Consider the following 22,715-nt stretch of genomic DNA (forward strand, 5'->3'; position numbering starts at 1 on the left):
CACGAGGTTTTTAATTGCAGCTAGCTCTCTACATAAAATGATAGCCTATCAAGTTGTCGGGCATCTTTATTCGCTCAGTGTCTCAGAAATGACCGATTGCAATAAACACCACATAAAATAGGAGCAATACCAACACTGGCTTAAATCTTCCCACTGGTAAAATTCACATCCTGAAATTCTTCTTGTGCCTGTCAAATAAGAGCTCTTCTGCTTAGCCTGCAACATTCCCAAGCTGTCAGCACGTTATATACATCTTCTAGGCAGGAGTACGTGCACTCTGCAATCTGAACATACTTTTCTGGACCACAAACTATCACCCAGTTGCAAGAAGTCTTTCACCTTCCCCCTCCTGCTTAGCTCTTGTCAGCAGGGATGTTTGCACAACAGCTGGGAGTGCTGGGCTCTCGGCCTCACTCGACTGGTCTGTTACTGCTCCAGATGATACAACGCGAGGACAGAGCTGCCTCTCCAGCGCAAACGAGGAACCAGTTGTGGGACAGGAGAGGGGAGGGATAAAGCACGATTCCTCCATTTGGATGGGGTTATTAGCACTGAGGGGAGTGATAATCAAGAGAACAAATAATTAATAGGAATATTACAAGGACATAAAAATACTTCGAAGGACTGATACCCAAGGGCAAAATGCAGAAAATTCTTTCCAAAGCTACCAGCAAAAGTCAGCTGCAGCTCACCCTGAATGCACCGGGGAAAATCACAGAATGGTTTGGGTTGGAAGGGACCTCAAAGATCATCCAGTTCCAACCCCCCTGCCACAGGCAGGGACACCTTCCACTAGACCAGGTTGCTCAAAGCCTCATCCAATCTGGCCTTAAAAAAATCCATGGGAGCAAAGAGGCACTCACAGAGGAGAGGCCTGGAGCACTGTCTGTCTTCCTCTTCCAGGATGGGGATCTGCTACCTGCATCGCTGTGGCATCCAGAACTTTTACAGCAGATTAATGCCTTTAAAATGCACCTACGTTTCTGCTTTACTCACTCCCTGTCTTAAGGACAAGAGTATATATGAAAGCTGGATCTAGATTTGAGATATGGATGCAAGCTAGAGCACAGGAAGTTCAACCTCAACAAGAGGAAGAACTTCTTTACCGTAAGGGTTACAGAGCACGGGAACAGGCTCCCCAGAGAGGTTGTGGAGTCTCCTTCTCTGGAGACTTTCAAGCCCCATCTGGATGTGTTCCTGTGTAACCTGCCCTAGATTGGTCCTGCTCTGGCAGGGAGGTTGGACTTGATGATCTCCAGAGGTCCCTTCCAACCCCTAACATTCTATGATTCTATGATATATGAACAAATAATTAATAGGAATATTAAAAGGATGAAATTAGGTTAGAGATACTGGAAAAATTATCCAACATTTCCTTAAAACTTGTTTTTCAAATTTTAAATTTCCTTCGTAGTCAGATGCAAACAAGTCACACTTCTACAGCAGAAACAACTTCCAAAAATGTGGAAACTATCACAACTATTACACGCCATGCCTACAACTAGACTAGAGCCACCCATTTTGAAAGAACAACTACTAAACTGGTAATAAAACAATGCTCTTGCTCTTCAACAGCTTCAGTACAGAAACATCAGTGCGGTGTTTCACGTACAGAGTCCTGGAGGTGTTTTTAAGTTGTAGAAGAGTAACATCCCCTTCTGGCAAAGCTATTCTGCCTTCCAGTACAGCAAGAGCTTTTGAAATGGAATTAAGGAAATAAGTGACAGGCCTCTTAAAGGATTTCATCATCCAGTTTTCCCATTTTCTGTCTCGGCTCAATTATTGCTTCTCAACCTCCTACAACTGTCCTCCCCTTCTCATATTTGGCAACCGTGGGAGTCATCAGTGTTTCATTAAGCTCTGCTGCTGTACTGCCATTCTGCCAAAGTTGTAGAAAGGTTTATGCGGCTTCCCTGACAATTTCTAGTTTATAACCCAGTTTTATGGTGCTGTGTCAGGAAAGAGAAGCATATGTCAAGAGAAGTGAGCCAAAGGTACGTGTGGAAGGGGGAGAGGGGAAGCAAAAGCCTGAGAAAGCTGAAGTCTGAGGCATGGAAGACCACATGCCCTGATCTGCAGGCAGGCAAAAATGGTTTTCCTTTCAGCGTGACCACAAACGCTGTCAAGTAAAGCTTTTAAAGCTTTAATTATTTATTTTAAAGTTTCTAACCCTCCTACTAACCTACTTCCACAGGAGTAACCTATAGTAATTCAGGTCGAAGATTATTTCCAGCTTACTGCCCTTATAACAATCCAGTTTTCTACTTCCTTACCCAAGACATGAAGCAATCGCTAACAGACGTATATGCCAATAACAGCTACTCCTGCTGCTGCTGAAGAGGAGGAATCAAAGGCAATGCATATGACATGCCCTGCTCAGGGAAAGACCAAAGAGCCAATTGCTGCTGTTAGATTTTTTTACTACAGTAAAAATGTTTAGCAATTCCTACAGGTTGCACAGAATTACATCCTTACCAAAACTGCAGTATTTATTTATACCAGGGTACATTCAGACCAGTGAAAAGTGCCAGGTTTACTTAAGCCAGAAACTAAACCTTTTATACGCAAACACCCAGAGTGCCAAACAAGCTTTCTCCACGCTGCAGCAGGTAATTAAGCTCCAGAGAGGGCAAGAAAACGCAACAGTGCCAAGAGCTCCTGTCGACTGCCGAAACCGACGCACTGGAGTTTTCTAGATTAGCTGTGCTGTCCTTTTTGGCTCTTGGGAAACTTGTTTTTAACTTTTCTTCCTCTGTCGCTTATTAGCCAATATTCAGAAATATATCACTTTGACATTAACAAGAAATTTGCATCACAGCGCTTAACGAGCTGAAATTGAATATAGATTAAATCTGATGCAACTTCCAGTGTGCTGAACGAGCAGTAATAAAAAAAAATTCCTTTTAACCTCCACCAAAGAGCAGTTTCAGGGATATAAGAAAGCTGTTTACATCAAATAAAAAGCTGAGAACTTCCTTCACGGTCCCAGAGAAAGGCAGGTTGTATTCAGCTATATATATATATATATATATCAGTATAACCACCCAAGGCTAACTTCACCACAGCGGTGTATTTATTCCCAGGCTGCAAATGCTGTCTCCTGTCGCAGGCCAGCAAAGCAAGCTGCAGATACAGAAGGACTCAAAGGTCACACGCAACGGCGCTACCATCCATTTCCCATCACACACAAGCGTCTCGATGTATGCAGACACATACACGAACGCAGCAATCAATACGTTGTTTTGCCACGCTAACCCTTCCCTCGCCTTTACGGGGTGTAATTAAAATGCATCTGCGGTACGTGATGCCCCACTTCGACTCCGCGCGCTTTACGTAACGCTGCAGCACTTCACCGCTCCGGCTCGCTGCAAGATTAGACATCAATTACAGTGACATGTGTCGCCCGAAGATACGCAGCATCCCAGTTTATCCAAAGCTCAATAGGGTTTTTCGTCACCACTTCTAGAATATTGGCAAATTTATAAACAAAGGCACTTCGGCTCAAACCCGCTTTAAAATTCCCAAACTCAAGAGACTCTGACATATACAATAGAAAATCTGTCAGCACCAACTCGCAAGCCTGTTCTGTTAATCAACAGTGGAGCTTTTGTCGTGGTGATTAACGTATTAATACCCTGGAATATAACCGTCTACTTACACTGCTGAACCAAATCCTAACCAAAAACTGGTCTTATCACCTATTTTCCCCTCCAAGTAGAGCCACACCTGAACTGTTAACTCTGGGTGTCCAACCCAGACTGCACTGACCCTCTCCCACCCCCCTAAAAAAATCTGGTTAACGAACAACTTTTCTGTTCTTCTTAAGAACAAGTTCTCAATTAAAATCATACTTGCTTAATGGGGACTGACTCAATAGGGGGCTGCTCAGAGCTGGGAAGGGGCTGCCCAGCAGCATCACAAGGCAGCTGTAGGTGCAGCCTGAGCCCTTGCTTGGGTGCTCTGGTCCTGCGCTGCTCTGCGCTGTAAGGATTTTGTGCCTAAGGGAAGCTTTGGCGACCTTTCTGCACTGCTCCAACCAGACCTCAAGGGAAGGTAGAAGCATGATGACCATAACTAAGCGAGGGCAAGATGAAGAGCATGGCTACGACATCCCAAATTTTATGAGACTCACTCAAGGTGAAGACTTTTAAAATACCATTTTAGCAAAGGAAACACTAGGCTAGAAGGCATCACCTAGATATTAAACTCCCATTAAACCGCAGAAGTTTACTCCTGATGCGTCTGTTCTACCCCACCAACCCTCAAGCCCTAGGAAAACCACAAAGGATCTGGTTCAACACTGCCAAACAAGTGACTGGCGTATAACTTAGCCCAGCATGGCATCTGGTGAGTGTATCCAGGAACAGAACTTGAAAAAGGAAGGCAAACAGACTTGAAGGTAGCCAAAAAAGTATTTTTTTTTTGTTGAGCAAGCAGAGTACAGTCAGCACAACATTCGTGCCCTTGAATTGCAAGCAGCAAAGAAAACAGTTCACTTCCAGCCTCATGTTGCGTGTATTATAAAATCCAGTAAGTGTACAGCACAAAACACAAGGAGCTTAGAATGACAGAATCATTTTGGTTGGAAAGGACCTTTAAGATCATCGAGTCCAACCATTAACCCAGCACTACCAAGTCCACCACTAAACCAGGTCCCTAAGCACAACATCTACTCGTCTTTTAAATACCTCCAGGCACGGTGACTCCACCACTTCCCTGGGCAGCCTGTTCCAATGCCTGACAACCCTTTCGGGGAAGAAATTTTGCCCATTGATAAAAATCATCCTCCTCTTCCCCAGTTTTTAGGCTTGACTACGTGCTTGGAAGCCATGTGAAAACAGTAACTCAAGAAGGTGTTTTTTGGCCTGTGTAACCCTGCAGATACCACCTGAGAACCTTCATCTGCCCAGGGATTACTGACCAGACAGTGGATCTTTACATTTCAGCTGGGATCACATTTGCATAGTCCTTTTAAGGGTCAGTAAATGGTGCAGGCAGCTCCTTCTATAATTACCCTAGCTGATCTAACACGAAAAAATGTAAGAGCTAATAAACATTATAGGTACCTCATATAAACTTCATATTCTAAATGGCATTTTTTCCAGCTAGAAATGCCCAAATTAGAGGGGAAAAAAGCTGAATTGATCCTACCTATACTCCTTAGGCCATTCATGTCATGCAGTCCCAAAGTGCTTTACTCCCCTTTTCAATACTCAAAGCCTCCCAAAAAGCCACCATTCCCATAACAGGCTTACAAAAAGTGTATTGTTAATTGTTACTACACTGCAAAATCAACCTTCAGGCCTTTCTAAAGCCTTTAGGACTATAGGTTTGTTTATGATAGGAACAAACACTCTGCCTGTGATCATTTTTGTCACAACTGTGCTACTGGGAAGCCCTACCAGCTGAAAGTCAGCAAAGAACAATAACACTGCATTCACTTGTAAATTATTTTCTATTTTAAAAGTGTTGCTGAATTATACATAAATAATCACACTGATTCTTCTAACTCATTATTCATTGTATACTTAAAAAAATGAGAGGAATTTTTAAAATAACCCATACTAAGCTCCTATAGAGCAACTGCATTCCTCTGCGCAGTTGCCTTTATTGAGGTTAATTCCTCATGTGGCTATATCAAGCGAAACCCAAATCCTATTAGTGCTTTTCCTATTTGCTTCAGCAAATGAACTGCAGGTTGTGGTTTGCAGGCAGGGCTTTCCACATAGACCATTGCTCCAGGAAAAACACTGCAGTTCACCAGTTGTTTTAACAACCTCTAGACATACGAATGCTGGTAACAGGACTATCATACAGAGAATTTTAATCACCTGAGGGTCCCACGCCACCCAAAAAAAAGTGGTATGACCTACGAGCAGCAGCTGAGGGAGCTGGGGTTGTTTAGCCTGGAGAAGAGGAGGCTCAGAGGTGACCTTATTGCAGTCTACAACCACCTGAAGGGAGGTTGTAGTGGAGTGGGAGTCGGCCTCTTCTCCCAGGCAACTAGCGGTAGGACAAGAGGACACAGCCTCAGACTTCGCCAGGGAAGGTTCAGGTTGGACATTACGAAGAATTTCTTCTCAGAAGGGGTCATTAGACATTGAAACAGGCTCCCCAGGGAGGTGGTGGAGTCACCATCTCTGGATGTGTTTAAGAAAAGCCTGGACATGGCACTCAGTGCCATGGTCTAGTTGACGTGGTGGTGTCAGGGCAATGGTTGGACTCGATGATCCCAGAGGTCTCTTCCAACCTGGTTGATTCTGTGTGATTCTGTGTGTGGTTGTCTTCTATAGCTATTCATGACACCAGCTGCTTGCCTTGTGGGTAAAGCACTATAGAAAAGCATCCTCTCAGATGAAATTCCAGGGCCTGATTAAAAAAGACAGTGTTGGTGTTTATGTAGCCTGCCTCAAACTTTCCTACACACCTTCTTCTATAAAGTTGTATGTTTTGGCTTGAACATTAACTTACATGAAACACGTTCTACACGCACACTGGAGAGATTTAAAAGCAGAGCTGCTTTCACATTAAAGTCTTCTAAACTCCAGCTATATAAAAATCTTTATCTTAGTATTTTGAGCTTGCAGGGTCATACCACAAAGTTGCACACACAGAAAATTCTGGTAACTAGAGCAGCCCTTAACCCCCAAGTCACAGCCAGCACCCCAAATAACGAGCTTACTGTGTCACGGAGGAGTGGGTCCCCCACCCTCACTGAGCTGTTCAAAAATTATACTACTTGCATTTCTACATGAAGGGTTGTGAGATCCATGGGGTCACTTTGCACCAAATAACTGGAATTGATCGTTTGGAATAAAATGTAATCGCACAAGATGAAAAAGACTTCTCAGCACAGACGCTTTTATATGCAATCTTTACTTGCACGTGTTATGCTTCACAAGCAGCGAGGCTATGTACGGAAGGATAAATTTACCAATAAAATCTGATGTTAAACAAGCAGAGCACACCAGCAAGTAAGGCAGCAAACATTTCCTTTCCAAGTGTGCAAATTGTGAGAATTAGGCCCTCATGGGGACAAAGTAGAACAGAACTCTTTTCCAAACAACCAGACAAGTATTTTTAGCATACTGTGTAAAGCAGTTTTACTTCACATTGCTCTGCTTGTAACCTTTTTCTTGTCATTTGACCTTATGAAAGAATGGAGCGAGTTACATATGAGAGTCACAGGTGTAGATAGCAATACAGCATTATTCAGTCATCCAACAAAGCAAAATAAATAATTTTTAAGATTGAAACCTAAATTGTTTTCAAGATTGAATTTGCAATCCTTTTGTATCTGACAGAAAGTTGTACCAAACCTCTCTCCTGAAGGTTACATCTTAAAAACATTTGAAAACTTATTTTAAACACATTTGCCATAGTGGAGAAAAACAACCTTCCCCTTCATTTATCTCCGTAACCTCTCGCACACGCTGACTGCTGTCCAAACCGATGGAGTCCCTGCTACAATATTTATGACCCATGACTTTGACTACCTCAGAGAAGGAGGGAGCACTTGTTAAGACTGCTCCTTAATTAAATTACAGAGAAAGAGCCACATTCAGCTTTTTAACTGATTACAGAATCACAGAATCAATCAGGCTGGAAGAGACCTCTGGGATCATCGAGTCCAACCATTGCCCTGACACCACCGTGTCAACTAGACCATGGCACTAAGTGCCATGTCCAGTCTTCTCTTAAACACATCCAGAGATGGTGACTCCACCACCTCCCTGGGCAGCCCCTTCCAATGGCTAATGACCCTTGCTGAGAAGAAATTCTTCCTAATGTCCAACCTGAACCTCCCCTGGTAAACCTTGAGGCTGTGTCCTCTTGTCCTATCGCTAGTTGCCTGGGAGAAGAGGCCGACTCCCACTTCACTACAACCTCCCTTCAGGTAGTTGTAGACTGCAATAAGGTCACCTCTGAGCCTTCTCTTCCTCCAGGCTAAACACCCCCAGCTCCCTCAGCCGCTCCTCATAGGTCAGACCCTCCAGACTCTTCCCCAGCTTGGTCGCCCTCCTCTGGACTCGCTCCAACACCTCAACATCTTTCTTGAAGTGTGGGGCCCAGAACTGCACACAGTATTCAAGGTGCGGCCTCACCAGTGTCGAGTACAGAGGGACGATCACTTCCCTAGACTGGCTTATTATGATTACATCATCTTATTTTCTCATTCCATCCCCAAATATCCTGAAAGCTCCCCCACGCACTTCTTCAGCTGCTCCACCATTACACAGCATGTCTGTGTCTGGGGGACCCAGCAAATCACCAGGGAAGGGGTGTCAACACTGGTGCCCACCGCAGGTCGCTAGCGATGACTGTGTTTCTTGCACACTGCTATTTGTTGAACCAAAAAGGAAAGAAAAAAATGTTAAAGTCAATTTTCACGTCAGATGACAAGCTTTCCTTCTGCTCTCATTTAGCCTAATTCCATTTATGTGGCAAAGGCATTAATATTAGGAATATATTCCCTTAGTGAAAAAAAACCCAAACCCTTTGAGTAAGCAGGTTTTCTAGAAAGGTGGCTATAATGCAGAACCACTACAGATTTGCTAAACTGACACCAGAAACCTATTTTTGTAAAGTTTTACAGAATAATGACAAGGGGAGAAAGGAGGAGTGGAGCACAGTGCATCTGTTCTTCATTTCTGTTGTAGCTTGGACCAAAACACCAAATCAGATGTTTCCGAGGCTGCAGCGGCATCCCATCTCTACATAAATTGTCTAATTTACATCAGAGTACGATAAACAATCATTTTTAAGTCACCTGATGTAGTCCATGTAAGACAGCAGGTATGCCAGTAATGACTCTTCCTTGCCAGAAAATGTCTGGCTTGGTAGGACACTATGCCTGACTTTCCAAATCAGGCGAGGGAAACGCAGTGAATGCTGCAACCGTATCCACTACAACGAATCTACCCCGGTAAACAGTCATTTATCTGAATACCTGAGGCATTTTGTTGGGTTTAGATTTGTGAAGATTTCTTCTAGAGCATCAAAAAAATTTTTAATTTTAATTTTCCTGCCACCTACATGAACTCTGAAGTGTGTGAACCTGATCTCCATTCTCCAAATAAATGCTTTAATTTCCAGAAGCGTCCAGATACAACGTTTGTAAGAGGTATTAAAAACTTCCAGATCAAGAGCTCATTTAGAGACAGATATTTTTGGAATTTGCAAATTATCCTGAGGGGGGGAAGGGGGGCGGCTCACTTCTGATAGACTGAATTATTGAAAGGCCATTGTTTACAGAGCAGCACAAGTGATAAAAGGAGGAAGTTCGTGTTTGTAAACAGTCTATACATGAGAACACGTAGAAAATGATCCAGCTCAGCTTATCACTTGAGCCAAAGAACATAAATCGGGATCCAGATGAGGACAGAAATTCAAGGTTAAGATGATCTGAACAGAAGCTATACAAAATTTATCGGCATGTGAAGAGAAATTGCCCTGCCTCATGGTGGGACACTTGCCAAAGACCAAACTGATACCGAGGACAGAACCAGGCCACTGTAGGGACTGATCCTTTCCATTCACCGTTCTATGAGCATTGCTGTGGGGAAAAGCAGTCTCGCCCTGGAAGTGTGTTAAGGCTTCTTGAGTTGAGCGTGGAAGCTGTTTCTAAAGACTGCCTATTACAGTAAGGTCTACGTTTTGATGTTACATGGCCCCAGTTCTGGCTTCCAGGTAATTCAGTCTCTATTTGCAGAACGATTGCTTCACTAAAATGCATTTTACTTAGTAATCTGGAGGTAGACGATGAAGTTGTGATTTCAGCATTCAACCGCCGGTCTCCAGCTCTAAACTCATCTTTCTCCAAAGTCTCCCTCCAGCTGCTATGCAAAATGTTGGTGGGGTCACGTGCAGGAGTGTCTGAGTGGGTCCAGCTGCCCAGTACCTGTGTCTATGCAAAACATCAGCTCTGTCCTCACAGTCCCATGAGATAGCAACTAACCTTGATGTAGAGCAGCATAACACCATCCCCAAGTTATAATAGAAATTCACACTCAAATCCTTCTGTTTACCCCATCTCAAGAATGTATTTGCATCCAATCTTCACGTTTCAGAACGCCACATGGATATGGGATGTTTCAAGGCTGAAACAACTTCATAAAACACCTACTTTACAAAGAGATTCAATTTAAATACGGACAGCTGAAGCAGATGCAACAGTGACAGCAGAGTTATTTAGATGATCTGCCTTCATGAACTTTTACGCCGTTTTACACAAAGCGGAACAGTTTCCCAAGACAGCAACTGGAAGGGGGAAACCTTGTTTGCTAGACATCCTTCCCAGCACTGGGAACGTGGATTACACGTTTTTCCTCAAATGAGGAGTGACAATAAAGGACTTGAGTCTCTTCTCAGTTTCAAAGCACAAGTGGAATCACCTACCAGCTCTAGCAGTACTTGCTCAACACTTCAGCCCATCACTACCCTCAGCTACAAGTCTTTCCCTCCCCTTCACTACCTACTCATCCTATTCTTCTTTGCAGACTTTAGGCTTTCAGGTCATTCTGATTGTGGCCAAGTTACGCATGCTTGTCTGATGAAACCCTTTTAAATCTAATTTATTGCTGTAGAAAAACAGGTCATATTCAGTTTACTCGCTCTGTATCTACTACACTGAAAAAAATCCACCATGAGGCTCCAACTGAAGATCACCAAATGTTAATGCAGTATATTGCTGGGTTTATCTGTTTATGGAAAAATCTGCATCTGTGCTGCTTTGTACCCACTGTTACTCAAGACTTCAGAAGGAGGAATATGTTTATGAAGTGACATTTGCTATTGGGGATTTATCCAAACCAATGTAAATAAAAGCTATGACCGGTTTTTTCCCTGGTAAGTGGACTTGTATTAAATTTTATCATCAAACTGAATCAGCAGCTCAAAACTTTTCCAATAATTTCTTGCAAAATAGCCTGCAGGAAACATATCTGAAACCTTCTCAACTGTTGTTTGGTTAAAAAAGGATGATTAAAATGGAGTCCCAGAGGGTGCATCACAACAGAAATACTGTTGCAACAAGCACACAGGAGACTCAGAGGAGAATAGAGCTTAAGGGGCTGCAGCTTTGACAATCCTCTTGAAGCAAGCTTTATTAAAGCATTACGTGATTTGGCAACAACCTGTTGACGTGCTTTTCATTTCAAAAGGGGCCTTAATTTTATTTCCTTGAAAAATAAGACTCCTGTTCATTAAGGAGTTCTCAGCCATTCCCTTTTCATAACCTGTTTCACAATCCACATTCAATAGAAACCCATCGATTTGAGCCTCGGCGTTGCAAGTTTCAAAAGCCGGGCACCCCAAATCTCGGTTCTGCATCTGTAAGTCTCCGCCACCAGAAACCCATCCAAAGAGCTGAAAGGTTTCTTTTTACAGTAAAAACCAAGCAATTACCTGCTGGAAAATTGCCCTGGTAGCAATTACTTTGTAATAAAGAGCATGGAAGCACTATCGTGTTTCATCTGTTATCACTATGGCAAAATTACCTCTCGGTCAGAGGTAAGGGTCAAACTCAAATTCTGAACAGAAAACTGAAACTCCAACGGCCGCTGTGCGTGCACATATGTTCTCAGGGTCACCTGACAACTTGCTCTCCTAGAGGGTGTTTAGACAGAAGTATAAAAAGATATGGGCTTTGTAAATTTGGCTGAGAGCGTATGTGGGTGGAAAGCAGATTAAGAGGAAGGGTTTAGGCTAGGAAAGAGGTTGCGTAAAGGTGCGTGTTTAAAACCACCCAATTTTCGCACATTGTCAGGAGGGCAAAGTCTGCCTCCTACTTGATCTATCTTTTCCCACTACCCACTGGAAATCTTTATAAGGGAGCACTAAAAATACAGTGATCCTGCAGTTCCTTGAGTCTTATGCGTGTCCCTTTCTACTCCAGATCTGCCCTTGAAAGCAGAAGAAAACCTATGGGCTTGTCTTGGCTATAGCAACAAGGCAGGTCCAATACGTGTACATGGGAAGAATTGCAAGACAATTCAGTGACCCAATGTGAAAAAGAAGTAAAAAGCACATTTACAATAGACTGAAAGAAAATTTTAAAACTGTTGGCTGATATTCAAATTAAAAACAACAAAAAACATCTGCTTATAGTTAAATATAGTCCCACAACCAGCTCAGCACTATCAGCCTGTAGCAGCGTTATTAACTGGTCGTTATTTCTGCTGCTTTACTAGATCTCCTTGGGGCAGGAGAGAACAAGAGATTTGGGAAAGGAAGGGAACAGAGATGTCAAAGTACTCCTAAGTCATTCAAAAAAGTTTAGCCTCTCAAATCTTGGCTACTCAAGATAAAAAGGAGGCAGCATGCTGGACAGGAAAGATTTACTGGTAGAAAGAAGCATCTACATAAGGGTAGAGATGTCCATTTCCTTCTTAGGGAGGGATTATTTTCGGAGGCCTCAAGCTCTTTCCACAAATCACAGACTAAAATGACTATCTCTGCAGAAAAAAAAAAAATGGATTTGAAGAACAGATGACAACAAAATTAAAAATTGCTTTTAAACCTCCATCCTTATAGAAAGGCTGACAGTTCGCATTTTTATACAGTTTGTTTTGTCTTGCAGTGTGCTTTTTCTATCGGTCCACAGTTCTCAGACCTGTCAGTATCATACATGGTCACTCACACTAACCTTGTATCACACAAGCTCTCAAAAGGAAAACTTCTGAGGATGCAAAGCAGTGTTCTCATATGCAATTTTTACTGCGAACACTCTATGCTAGGGGAAAAAAAAAGTATTAACATTCCCACAGTACACAATTAAAAGATCACAGACTTTTGTTAAAGATTTGGAATGGGAACAAAACAGCACCAGAGCAAGTACGAGACTGATTTTAGAAGCAGCTTCTTTGACAGACCTTATTCAGCAAAAAAAAAAAAAAGGGGAACAAAACGTTACCTACAGCTAAGTAATAGGAAACGTTTCATGCTATGGGAGAAGCCTCCAAATTCCTTTGCACTCAACTTCCCTTTCCTAGTAAGGCTATTCACCCAAAGTCACACAGTCTGTACAATCCTAGAGCCAGCATGAATCCTCATGTTACCCCAGCTGAAAAATCTGCCATGTGTTATCAGCTGTGCCTCTGAAGGCCAGATTCAGCGTTACTTAAAGAAAAACAGAACATTGAGATAAAAAAAGCTCCGTAAGGAACAGTTATTGCACAACTGCCAGCCCGCGTGGCGTTTGCCTTGATATGAAAATAAAGCATGGGCTCCGACTGCCCTCAGGATTAAAAATCTTAATAGTTGCATGGCACCTTTCTTTTAAAAGTGTCTTAAATGTATCCTTAACTAAACCTTCCACCACAGACTACATGTGTTCAAAAACCATGCTGCTGTTGATTTGAGGTCAAAAGATATTTTATGTAAGAGACTAGCGATACATGATACGAAAGCCTCACTGACTTGCTTGTTGGTTAAGAAAAAGTACAGTAAAATTAGTCTTACACAACCCCTTGGTGGGCATAAAATTAGACAATAAGTAAAAAATGATGCGTGGGGAGGTTTTATAGGGCAATTAACATGTGCCTCAGGTGCTATATTTGCAGTTTTATACATTCCACCACTTGAGATCTGAATGCAAACTTTACACGATCTTAAAGACTAACTTCAAAGCTAAGGCTGAAAAATGTATTTAATTAAGTGTTTATGATTCTAGGTTTTCTGGATCCACTGTAAATTCAATTCTTGTCCTTAGCTTAGCCATCTTACAGTCCCCTCTTGGGACAGGTCAGCTCTCAAGCCATTAACTCTTCCAAGGAGAAAATTTCGGATCCTGCAATTCACTCTCAGCATCAAATGGTGCTATGCCTGGGAACCCAGATGCAGCTGGATTGTATAAGAATTTAACTTGGAGAATCAAAGAGCAGGTTACAGCAACTCAAACAGTTTCTTCCTGGTAAGACAAGGTCAGGTAAGTCACAGCTCAAATGGTAAGATGCAGCTTTGTAGAAGGACAGTTATAAATACATAGAACCTTAACATAAATGTAACCTCTGGCAGAGATGAGGAATAAACTCAACTACTTGAGCTGAGCTGAAGTAGAGTCAGTGCTGCTTTATGTTGAAGAGCTTCCTTGTCTGCCTGAGTTCCTCCAGCCAGGCAGCCCTTTTTCACTTGAATTATAGGCAGCCCCTAAAAGCTCATCCAATCCCTTTGTTCCCTTCTCCCCACCAGATCTTTAAGGTTTTTAGATTTCCTTTGATCTCAGGCTTAGCCTTAGGAAGACTATCCCCTTCCACGCTGAATTGAGTCAGCAACTGAAACCTTAATTCCTTTGAAGAAACGTACCTAAAAGCTAACTTATCTGTAACATTTCATGCTCGGTTTCTAAATACATCTCCATAATCTCCTCTTTACCTACATGCATTCTTCTTGGACAGGTATCAACACTAAATTTCAATGAGGAGATTCACTACTTCATACTAAAATTTCACTCCATAACGTTAAATCTCTTCAGCATAACGACTTCTCAGCCACCACTTTGAGATTTCTCAAGATCAGCAGTTTGAATTATTGCTTAACACACTTTTTCCATACTGGCAATTTCACATGAACTAGATTTCAAGACCCTTTAAATGTGGTCTGCTAAGCTTTAGGCTGGAAGAATTTTGAATGTTAGATATTTTCTTTTCTCTAAGACACCATCTAAATGCTTTAACTGAGAAATGACAGCCCAAACCCCCGAAGAGCTTTTCTACATGTATGAGACATAGAAAATGTATCTCATGTCTTGTGTGAGACATAAGCAATTACAGTATTTTGCTGATTCGAAAGCATATGAGAGAAATAATTTCTTTTCCAAACAGAAATAACTTATGTTATTCTGCTCTGCTAAGCTCAGCCTTTCTCTTTATTAAAATCTATTAATTAGCACTGAAATAAGCAGTTTCCAGAAATGTTATTTCTTAGTGTTATTGCCTAAAAGGAACACCATGCTCAGGGTTAAGCTTAAAACAATCAATTTCAATATCTAATGCTCGACTAGCTAATGTTTACTACAAGAGGCCATTAACTCTCACAGCAAAATAAAGTAATGCTATCACAGATAGGCACTAAGATACGAAATATATAAAAATCAAGGCTATTCCTATATGGTACCAGAGAAACATCCCTAAATTTAAGCGACATTATAAAGGTAAGCAGCACATGTAAACTGTTCCTATTCTTCCTTATGTAAATGTACATAGTTTATTTTTAAAAGCACTAGTGTAATATATTTAATTTATGCAGGCAAACGAGGAACAGTTCTGGTGCTGACAGTCACTTCTGTGCCTATTAATTATTCATAAAACACTCAATAGCATCAGAAAGAGCCTTTGAAGCAACAGTAAAGGCTTGGCAAAGCTTTTATCATATTAAATATAAAATGTGAAACTTCATGTTTACAGCTACCCCTAGTCATTCGTCAGACAGCAAGTTTCTCATGCTGAAAGCAGCAGCCACCCTCAGTCACAGAATACAGATCTTTTTCTTCCGTAGTCCTAATGAAACAGGCACATGGATCCCACCTTTCAGAAGAACTAAAATGGATTTACTGGTTGCATTACAACCCAAATTGTGCTTGAATTACAACTGAAATCATCTGAAATTACCAAATTATGTTATTTAATAATGGTTTAACGTGTTGTTAACAGAAGCCACGTATTGTGATTTCATTAAACATGTTTCTTCAAAAAGCTAACAGTTTCTCTAAGTTTATACCATACCAGTCATCAGTTTCTCCTCACTTTTATTCACTCAAAATCCTCTGCAAAATAATTTTTAAAATGTATCCAAATTTTCTATGAACTGTTATGAACAGGAAGTAGCTTTAGAGATTTAATCCTTAGAAGCCAAGTGTAATGAAGGAAGAAAATACACTGTCATTTATGAACAATAGCAGGGATTTTAATTCCCTCTCACAGATAAGCAGCATTAAGTACCAGATGTTTCAGAAGACAAAGACCTCATCCTGCTCCTATGGAGTTTATAACACGGGGCTGAAATGTGACAGGGGAAGCAAACAATAGTGTTAATGCACAGAACATACTCAAGAATAATATAAAATCAGTTGCTCAAAAACCTTGGACTGATGAACAAGTAAACCTAGAGTGCTGAAGGCACTGACAGTTTATTTTCTAGTAGAGTTTTAACGCTGGCTGGGAGGAACTGCTGACTGATCGGGTCTCTAAAAAAGGTTGATGAAGATTTCTAGAGATCAAAACTTGTGAAAAGTGTCAACTAATATAATTTCATCTGGAGTCAGCCTGCCACTTCTCATGTTTGGCACATTTTTATATCCTCTGAATTCTTCCAAACAAATTAGCTGCTTCATTTTGAATTCTTAAGATGCAGATAGTAAGAAATCAAAGAGCAAGTTAGAATTAAAAAAAAATGCGTAATATCTATTTGGCTTGTTCTTTTTGCTAACTTACTAAAGCCCAGTTATGACTACAAGGCTGTTATAGATTTGTAGCTGCATTTCTGTCAAGGCAACGTAACACCAATCTAAGCATGGCAATAAAGACAGAGATTAAAGTCACAAATCAGAACTTATTTCAGTAGGGATACAGCAACTTGGACCCTTCCAGACCTTTCCAATTCACAGTATCCATCAACCCAAGCAGCTCTCACTGCTGCCTTTAGTTCTTTTGTTAAGAATTCAAAACTTCAGGAAATCTAAACACATCGAGAATTCAGCCAGTGTTGAATTGGAAAGGGACTATCCAAAGGACTGGCTCCTTCAGTTGCTGAAACCTCGTGGCTTACAGAACAAATAGGACAGGTCGTTCATCTGCCACATCCATAACTGCACCTCTGATCCAGGGTACACTAACAGCTAGGAAAGCCACACACCTGCAAGCAGAAAGTGTGCACCATCATACTAACGTGCCTAAGGTTTTAATGGTGGTATCCGATAAGAATCTCAGATGATTTCAGTGACCAAAGTTTTCTCTGAGATATAGAACACAAGCACACACCGTAAAGCTTCATTGTTAATATTCAACATACATCTGTAAGGAAGAGTCTTTTCTGCAGACCCAAAAGGTTTCTGGTTCTTCAATTTATTATAAGCAACGTTAGTAGGTTGAGTCACCACACTTCCCCAGGTGCCACTTCTCAAAAATAGTTTCTCGAGCCAATTTAATCTCACAGAAAACAACTGAATGTTGCTTTTACCAAAACAAGAAGCAAAGGGAATATTACAGCAGTTCGACAGCTATATGTAACCCCCTCCGGTGAGGAATAAATATAGCATATGGTGAGGCAGACAGATGTTGAGGTTGATAAAGGTAAACAGAACCATGTAAGAGGTAATTACCAAACAGGCTAGATAAGTCACCCGTGAATAACTTAACCCTTCAGTGAATCCAACATTGTTATTCCCCTGCTGAGGGAACATGAGCCAGAGCACTAAAGACTTCAATTAGTTCCCAAAATGCTAACATTTGTAACCAGCTACCTCCATTTCTTATCTCTATGGCCTGGAACACCATCATTACATCCCCACAGCCTTTTGCATCGCTTGGTTGATGTGCCAGCTTTTCTCCAAGTGAGAGCTCTTTTCTACCCTTCCCCCAAACCCCAGTGTTATTTTGATCACTGGGGTTAGGGAAGGAAGGGAAGAGATATTTCTCAATTATCTGGAGGAAACAGATCTGCCACAAAGAGCGCACAAAAGAAATATAAACTAGTAGACTGGTCAGTAATTAAGAGGAAGGTTTATTTATACTGTCTGACCTTAGTCTATAGTAAGGTAAAGTCAGCTTAGCCAGATATACATTTTAAACATCCAAGTGCCAGCGCAAACAAGTAAGCGAACAAAAAAGTACAGGTCTCGTACAAAACTGGGGGTCTTCTCCATGTAAGTTTTTGCATTCATGGTAGACAGTAATTGAACCAAAGCTGCTAGTACAAATGAATTAAGTCTCTAAATCTCAATTTATCCAGAAGACAACACCTCAAAACAAGTTATGGACATTATAAACATTCCTAGGTGAATTGCATGTGCTTTATTCAGCAGGTCAGGTTGATCAGAAAGCTCCTGTTTGGGTAATACTTATAATCTATTTTAACTATGCCATGAATAGATCCAAAAAGGACATTTGATGAGCTCTGAAAACGAAAATTTTCAGGAAAACTCGAGGCATAACCCATCAGCATCTCTCATGGCACTCTTTTGCACTCAGTGCACTAATTGCACTGATTATTGACCCCTCTGTTGGTTCAAAACAAACCAACTAGTAATTTCATATGAAAACACAGTTTTAACTGCAGGAAGACTGCATAACAGGATCTGTACATTGCACGCTCACAAGTTCAATCTCTTATGCCCTTTTGTCACACCAAATATAAAAATACAGGCGTTTTATTTGAGCTGCTAACCTTGAAATTTTTAAACAATGTAGTAAATTCTATTCAATGAAATTTATTTTAGAGAGTTGGTTGAGTGTTTCCGTTTGGCCACAGCTGAGCATGCTGTAAGGCACAACTTGTATAAGCCAAAGCAAACATTACCAAATATATAATGTGCATATATTATATACACACTTACACGGTGCACACACATCCTTGGTTTATTCACTTATGGAAGCGTGCTCAGTCTGGTACTTCCATTCAGTTTCATGTAATATTTTCTGATATCTGACAGAGAACATGATTTTCTGGATTTGATAAAGGTAATGCCAGATATTGCTAATACTGTAAGCAGTTAATTGGAAACCTAATTACAGTACTTACCATGAAATTTAATACTGTCTACTCCCATTTTAATCCCTATTACCCCCCCATTATTATCTAAATCTATTGGTATCACGGTTTATTCACAATTATGCACGTGTTATAAACTAGACAGATTAATCACATAAAACAAGACTCACCAGTGGTTTGAAATAAGTGCAATATTTCACTAGTAGTTGGAAAAGCCAATTTATCTGACTGTTTAAACTACTGTAACCTGAAGCATTTCTCCATAAATAAAAAAAAGCTTCATTGCAATCCTTTATAGTCTAATGTTGTTTCTAGTTTCTAGGACACTTTTAATAAAGAATTTTAGAAGCTTTTGAGGTTGCTAGCTTTATATGGGAACTCAAAACTTCAAATCAGGTTAAAATTTTTACAGAGGGAAGTAATATTAGACAGAAGATGAATGCATATAGAAATCCTCCCCACTTAAACATGGTCACACAACTCAATCTGTGGAACAGCCAATAACCAAACAACAAAAACCTTTTTACCTTGTTGGCAGACCCCAGTTCCCATCAATGCAAAAAAGATACATAAAGTTTCAATTAACAGAAATGAGAACTACTTACCAATTTGCAGCAATACGGGTGTTACCAAAGCTGTCTCCATGGCATAACAAAATTCCCTGCCAAACATTACTGCACCGTGCATCACCCACAGGCGTATCGGTATCCGATCTATGGATCCTTCACTAATGGTCTCCTCCCTACTTTCATTCTCCTTGTTTTCTGGTTTCTGAAGCTGTGCCACAGGTAGATCTTGAACTTGCATAGATTCCGAGTCAGCATTCTGGGGAGCCATTTTCATTACCATAAAAATATATATATATTTGTTGTATCTATATAAATAATACTACCATAACTCCACGAACAAGTTAGGGTGTCTTCTCTTTCAGCTTCTGTTCCTCAGGCAAGTAATGCTTATATTCCTCTTGCGCAAACAGGTATCTTGCAACTTATTGTATAGATATGAGACATTAAGAACGAAAAGCTATTTGGTAGGAATTTCAACATATGGCTTGCTGGTTTACTGTGAGTTAGAGTTAAAAATCCATAATTGCCATTCAGTTAATACCAGTTTCATAATTATTATTGAAGAAGTACTGAAGTTGTTATTCTTGCTACAGAGAGGTGGAAAGGCGACACAAAGAGGTGCTCCACTGTTAATCCCCATCGAGTGGCTGATTAATCTGCAACAAAAAGCAAGCATTTAAAAATTTCAATAGCATTTTTCAGGATATTGTGCCCCCCCCTTAACCATATGCCCTATTTCCTGCTTAAGGCTTTCCATTGTCCTTGCCTAGTGTAGGGTCTTTTATTCCACATTCCCTCCTACCCCTGGACTTTCCATTGAAATGCAGTTACTCCTCATACTGAAATGATGCTTAACTGTACTCATAAGTTCCTCCAGTTTGTGGTCCTACATGAAGCCACAGAAGAATAAATCAGCGTATTTGTCCGAGATCCACAGAACAGTGAGCACAAGGCTAAAATTCTGGGAAATTTAATGCAGGTTCCACTTCAGAACAACGTAGGATATTCCAGCACTATGCCAGGAAGATGATTCATCGATTACCATGTACTCACTGGCCACACAGACATCTCCGGTTAGACTTTTGGAAGTTGCCAGTTACTTTGCAGTAACCATCACACCATCTTGTAACAAAGATACTCCTCAAGCAAACATGAGCAAAATCAAGCCATTAGGAATATAATTGAGGATTGATATTTAAATATTTAAACTGCTAATGAAGATATACACAGCATATGCATCCATCTTCACTTTCTGCACACAAGACCGGAGCATCTTACTCCCACACCCTACGAGGCTTCTGAAGTCCGTCAAGGTAGAACGGTACAATATCTTTCACCATACATTGAAATTATTAAAATATAATCCAACCAGGTAAGACAAGCTTCTCCTGTATTTCCCCGTCTTTCGTGCCACAAAGCCTAAGCACAGGTACATACTGTACCATGTCAATCAAAGCGTGTTTAAGCACTCTTTGTGGGCTAGAGCATAAACCAGATCATTAAGCGGTGAATCTAAAAACGAGCCTTAAGATGACACGTTTGGGATTTAAAGCACATCACAACACCAACTCTGTTTCAGTGTGACTCGACACACTGTTCTACTAAAAGTGCAGCACAGGAACAGCATCTTGAGCACTCCCTCCTGCTGACACCCTCCTTGAGATACACCCTCAGCGGGTTTACTGCGTGTGTTTTGTTCTTCCATTCTTTTTGGTCTGGGCTTTTTCTGCTCAGGTTCAGGTTGGACAGTAGGAAGAATTTCTTTTCAGAAAGGGTTATTAGACATTGGAAGGGGCTGCCCAGGGAGGTGGTGGAGTCACCATCTCTGGATGTGTTTAAGCAAAGACTGGAGATGGCACTTAGTGCCATGGTCTAGTTGACAGGGTGGTGTCAGGGCAACAGTTGGACTTGATGATCCCAGAGGTCTGTTCCAACCTGGTTGATTCTGTGCTCCCAAGATTACTGGAGCTCTCAGACTTGATCACCTCAATAACAACTTAATACCATAATTTGCTTTTGAGCTAGTCAAACCTTTAAATCACATGAGAGAAGTTAAAATAACTTATGGAACACAAGTACTATAAGCTGAGTTTTAAGTTCCAAGTTTTAATCTATAAGCATTAAATCTCTCAGAACAAAAAGGACTCAAGAAAGCATTTCTCCACCCACTCAGAATTAACAGGAGGAGTTGAGATGTGGTGCCTAGGGTTACTGAATTATGGCACAGACAGGTACTTCATCAAGCTCTTAATAAGCACCTTGTTTTTATAAAGGTTTTTCTTTCCACCAGTCCGGGTTTGGATTTGCTGAGCTCCCTCATGCGGCAGATTTTATTTGCCTCCTTCCAGTAGTTAATCAGGAAGGGAAGGGATGCGATTCTCTTCCCCAGCCTTAGTGTCTGAGGTTTCAACTCACTCCTTGAACGGCTATTAGTTTATCATAAATATAAAGTTAAGCACTGTGTGGATTAGAAAAACACACATCCACTTTTCATAACACAAGTTCTGGGTGAGTAAAACCTAAAAAATACACGTTCCAGAGTAGAAGCAATTATTTTAATTGCAGACTAGTAATAAAATGTTTAATTGTTGGCAGACTCAGGCAAAATTGCATTCAGTAGAATTTAAAAGTTTACTTTATCAGCTCTTATTACTCAGAAATCCCTCAGAACATGTGTGTTGTATTAAAGACTAAGGGTCATGGATAACACTCCTGTACAAGATGGCTTTAAAGTCTGTAGCTTTTTCTTATGTTTAATTTCCACTCCTGTCACTATGAAGGACTTAATTTCCCTAAACACCTCATTTAATGTGCAATTACAGGGTAGCAGAATGAGGCACGGGGAGGGAGGCAGTTCATCACACCACAATGTTTTATGATGCGCTGGGGCAGCCTGCGTACGCAAGCAGGATGACACCAGGCTGGGAGTGTTTGTCACTGGAAAGGATAAAGAGGCAGGACAAAAGCCCCCCACTTCAGGAAAGATGTTGAGGTGTTGGAGCGAGTCCAGAGGAGGGCGACGAAGCTGGTGAAGGGTCTGGAGGGTCTGACCTAACAGGAGTGGCTGAGGGAGCTGGGGTTGTTTAGCCTGGAGAAGAGGAGGCTCAGAGGTGACCTTATTGCAGTCTACAACTACCTGAAGGGAGGTTGTGGTGAAGTGGGAGTCGGCCTCTTCTCCCAGGCAACTAGCGATAGGACAAGAGGACATAGCCTCAAGCTTTACCAGGGAAGGTTCAGGTTGGACATTAGGAAGAATTTCTTCTCAGCAAGGGTCATTAGACATTGGAATGGGCTGCCCAGGGAGGTGGTGGAGTCACCATCTCTGGATGTGTTTAAGAAAAGACTGGACATGGCACTTAGTGCCATGGTCTAGTTGCCATGGTGGTGTCAGGGCAATGGTTGGACTCGATGATCCCAGAAGTCTCTTCCAACCTGATTGAT

At 41.3% G+C, this 22,715-nt stretch overlaps 1 protein-coding gene across 1 annotated transcript in view; it reads right to left on the reverse strand.

Moving 5' to 3' along the window:
- The window catches only part of SLC45A4 (solute carrier family 45 member 4), a 73,716-nt gene that overhangs the window by 19,747 nt on the left and 31,254 nt on the right, over nt 1-22,715 (reverse strand). Inside the window, exon 2 of the mRNA XM_068396524.1 lies at nt 19,311-19,930. Within this exon, the coding sequence (XP_068252625.1) occupies nt 19,311-19,554 (244 nt within the window). The 5' untranslated portion in view covers nt 19,555-19,930. The remainder of the gene's footprint in view (nt 1-19,310; nt 19,931-22,715) is intronic.

This window comes from Nyctibius grandis, chromosome 3, assembly GCF_013368605.1.
Source record: "Nyctibius grandis isolate bNycGra1 chromosome 3, bNycGra1.pri, whole genome shotgun sequence".
NCBI lineage: Eukaryota > Metazoa > Chordata > Aves > Nyctibiiformes > Nyctibiidae > Nyctibius > Nyctibius grandis.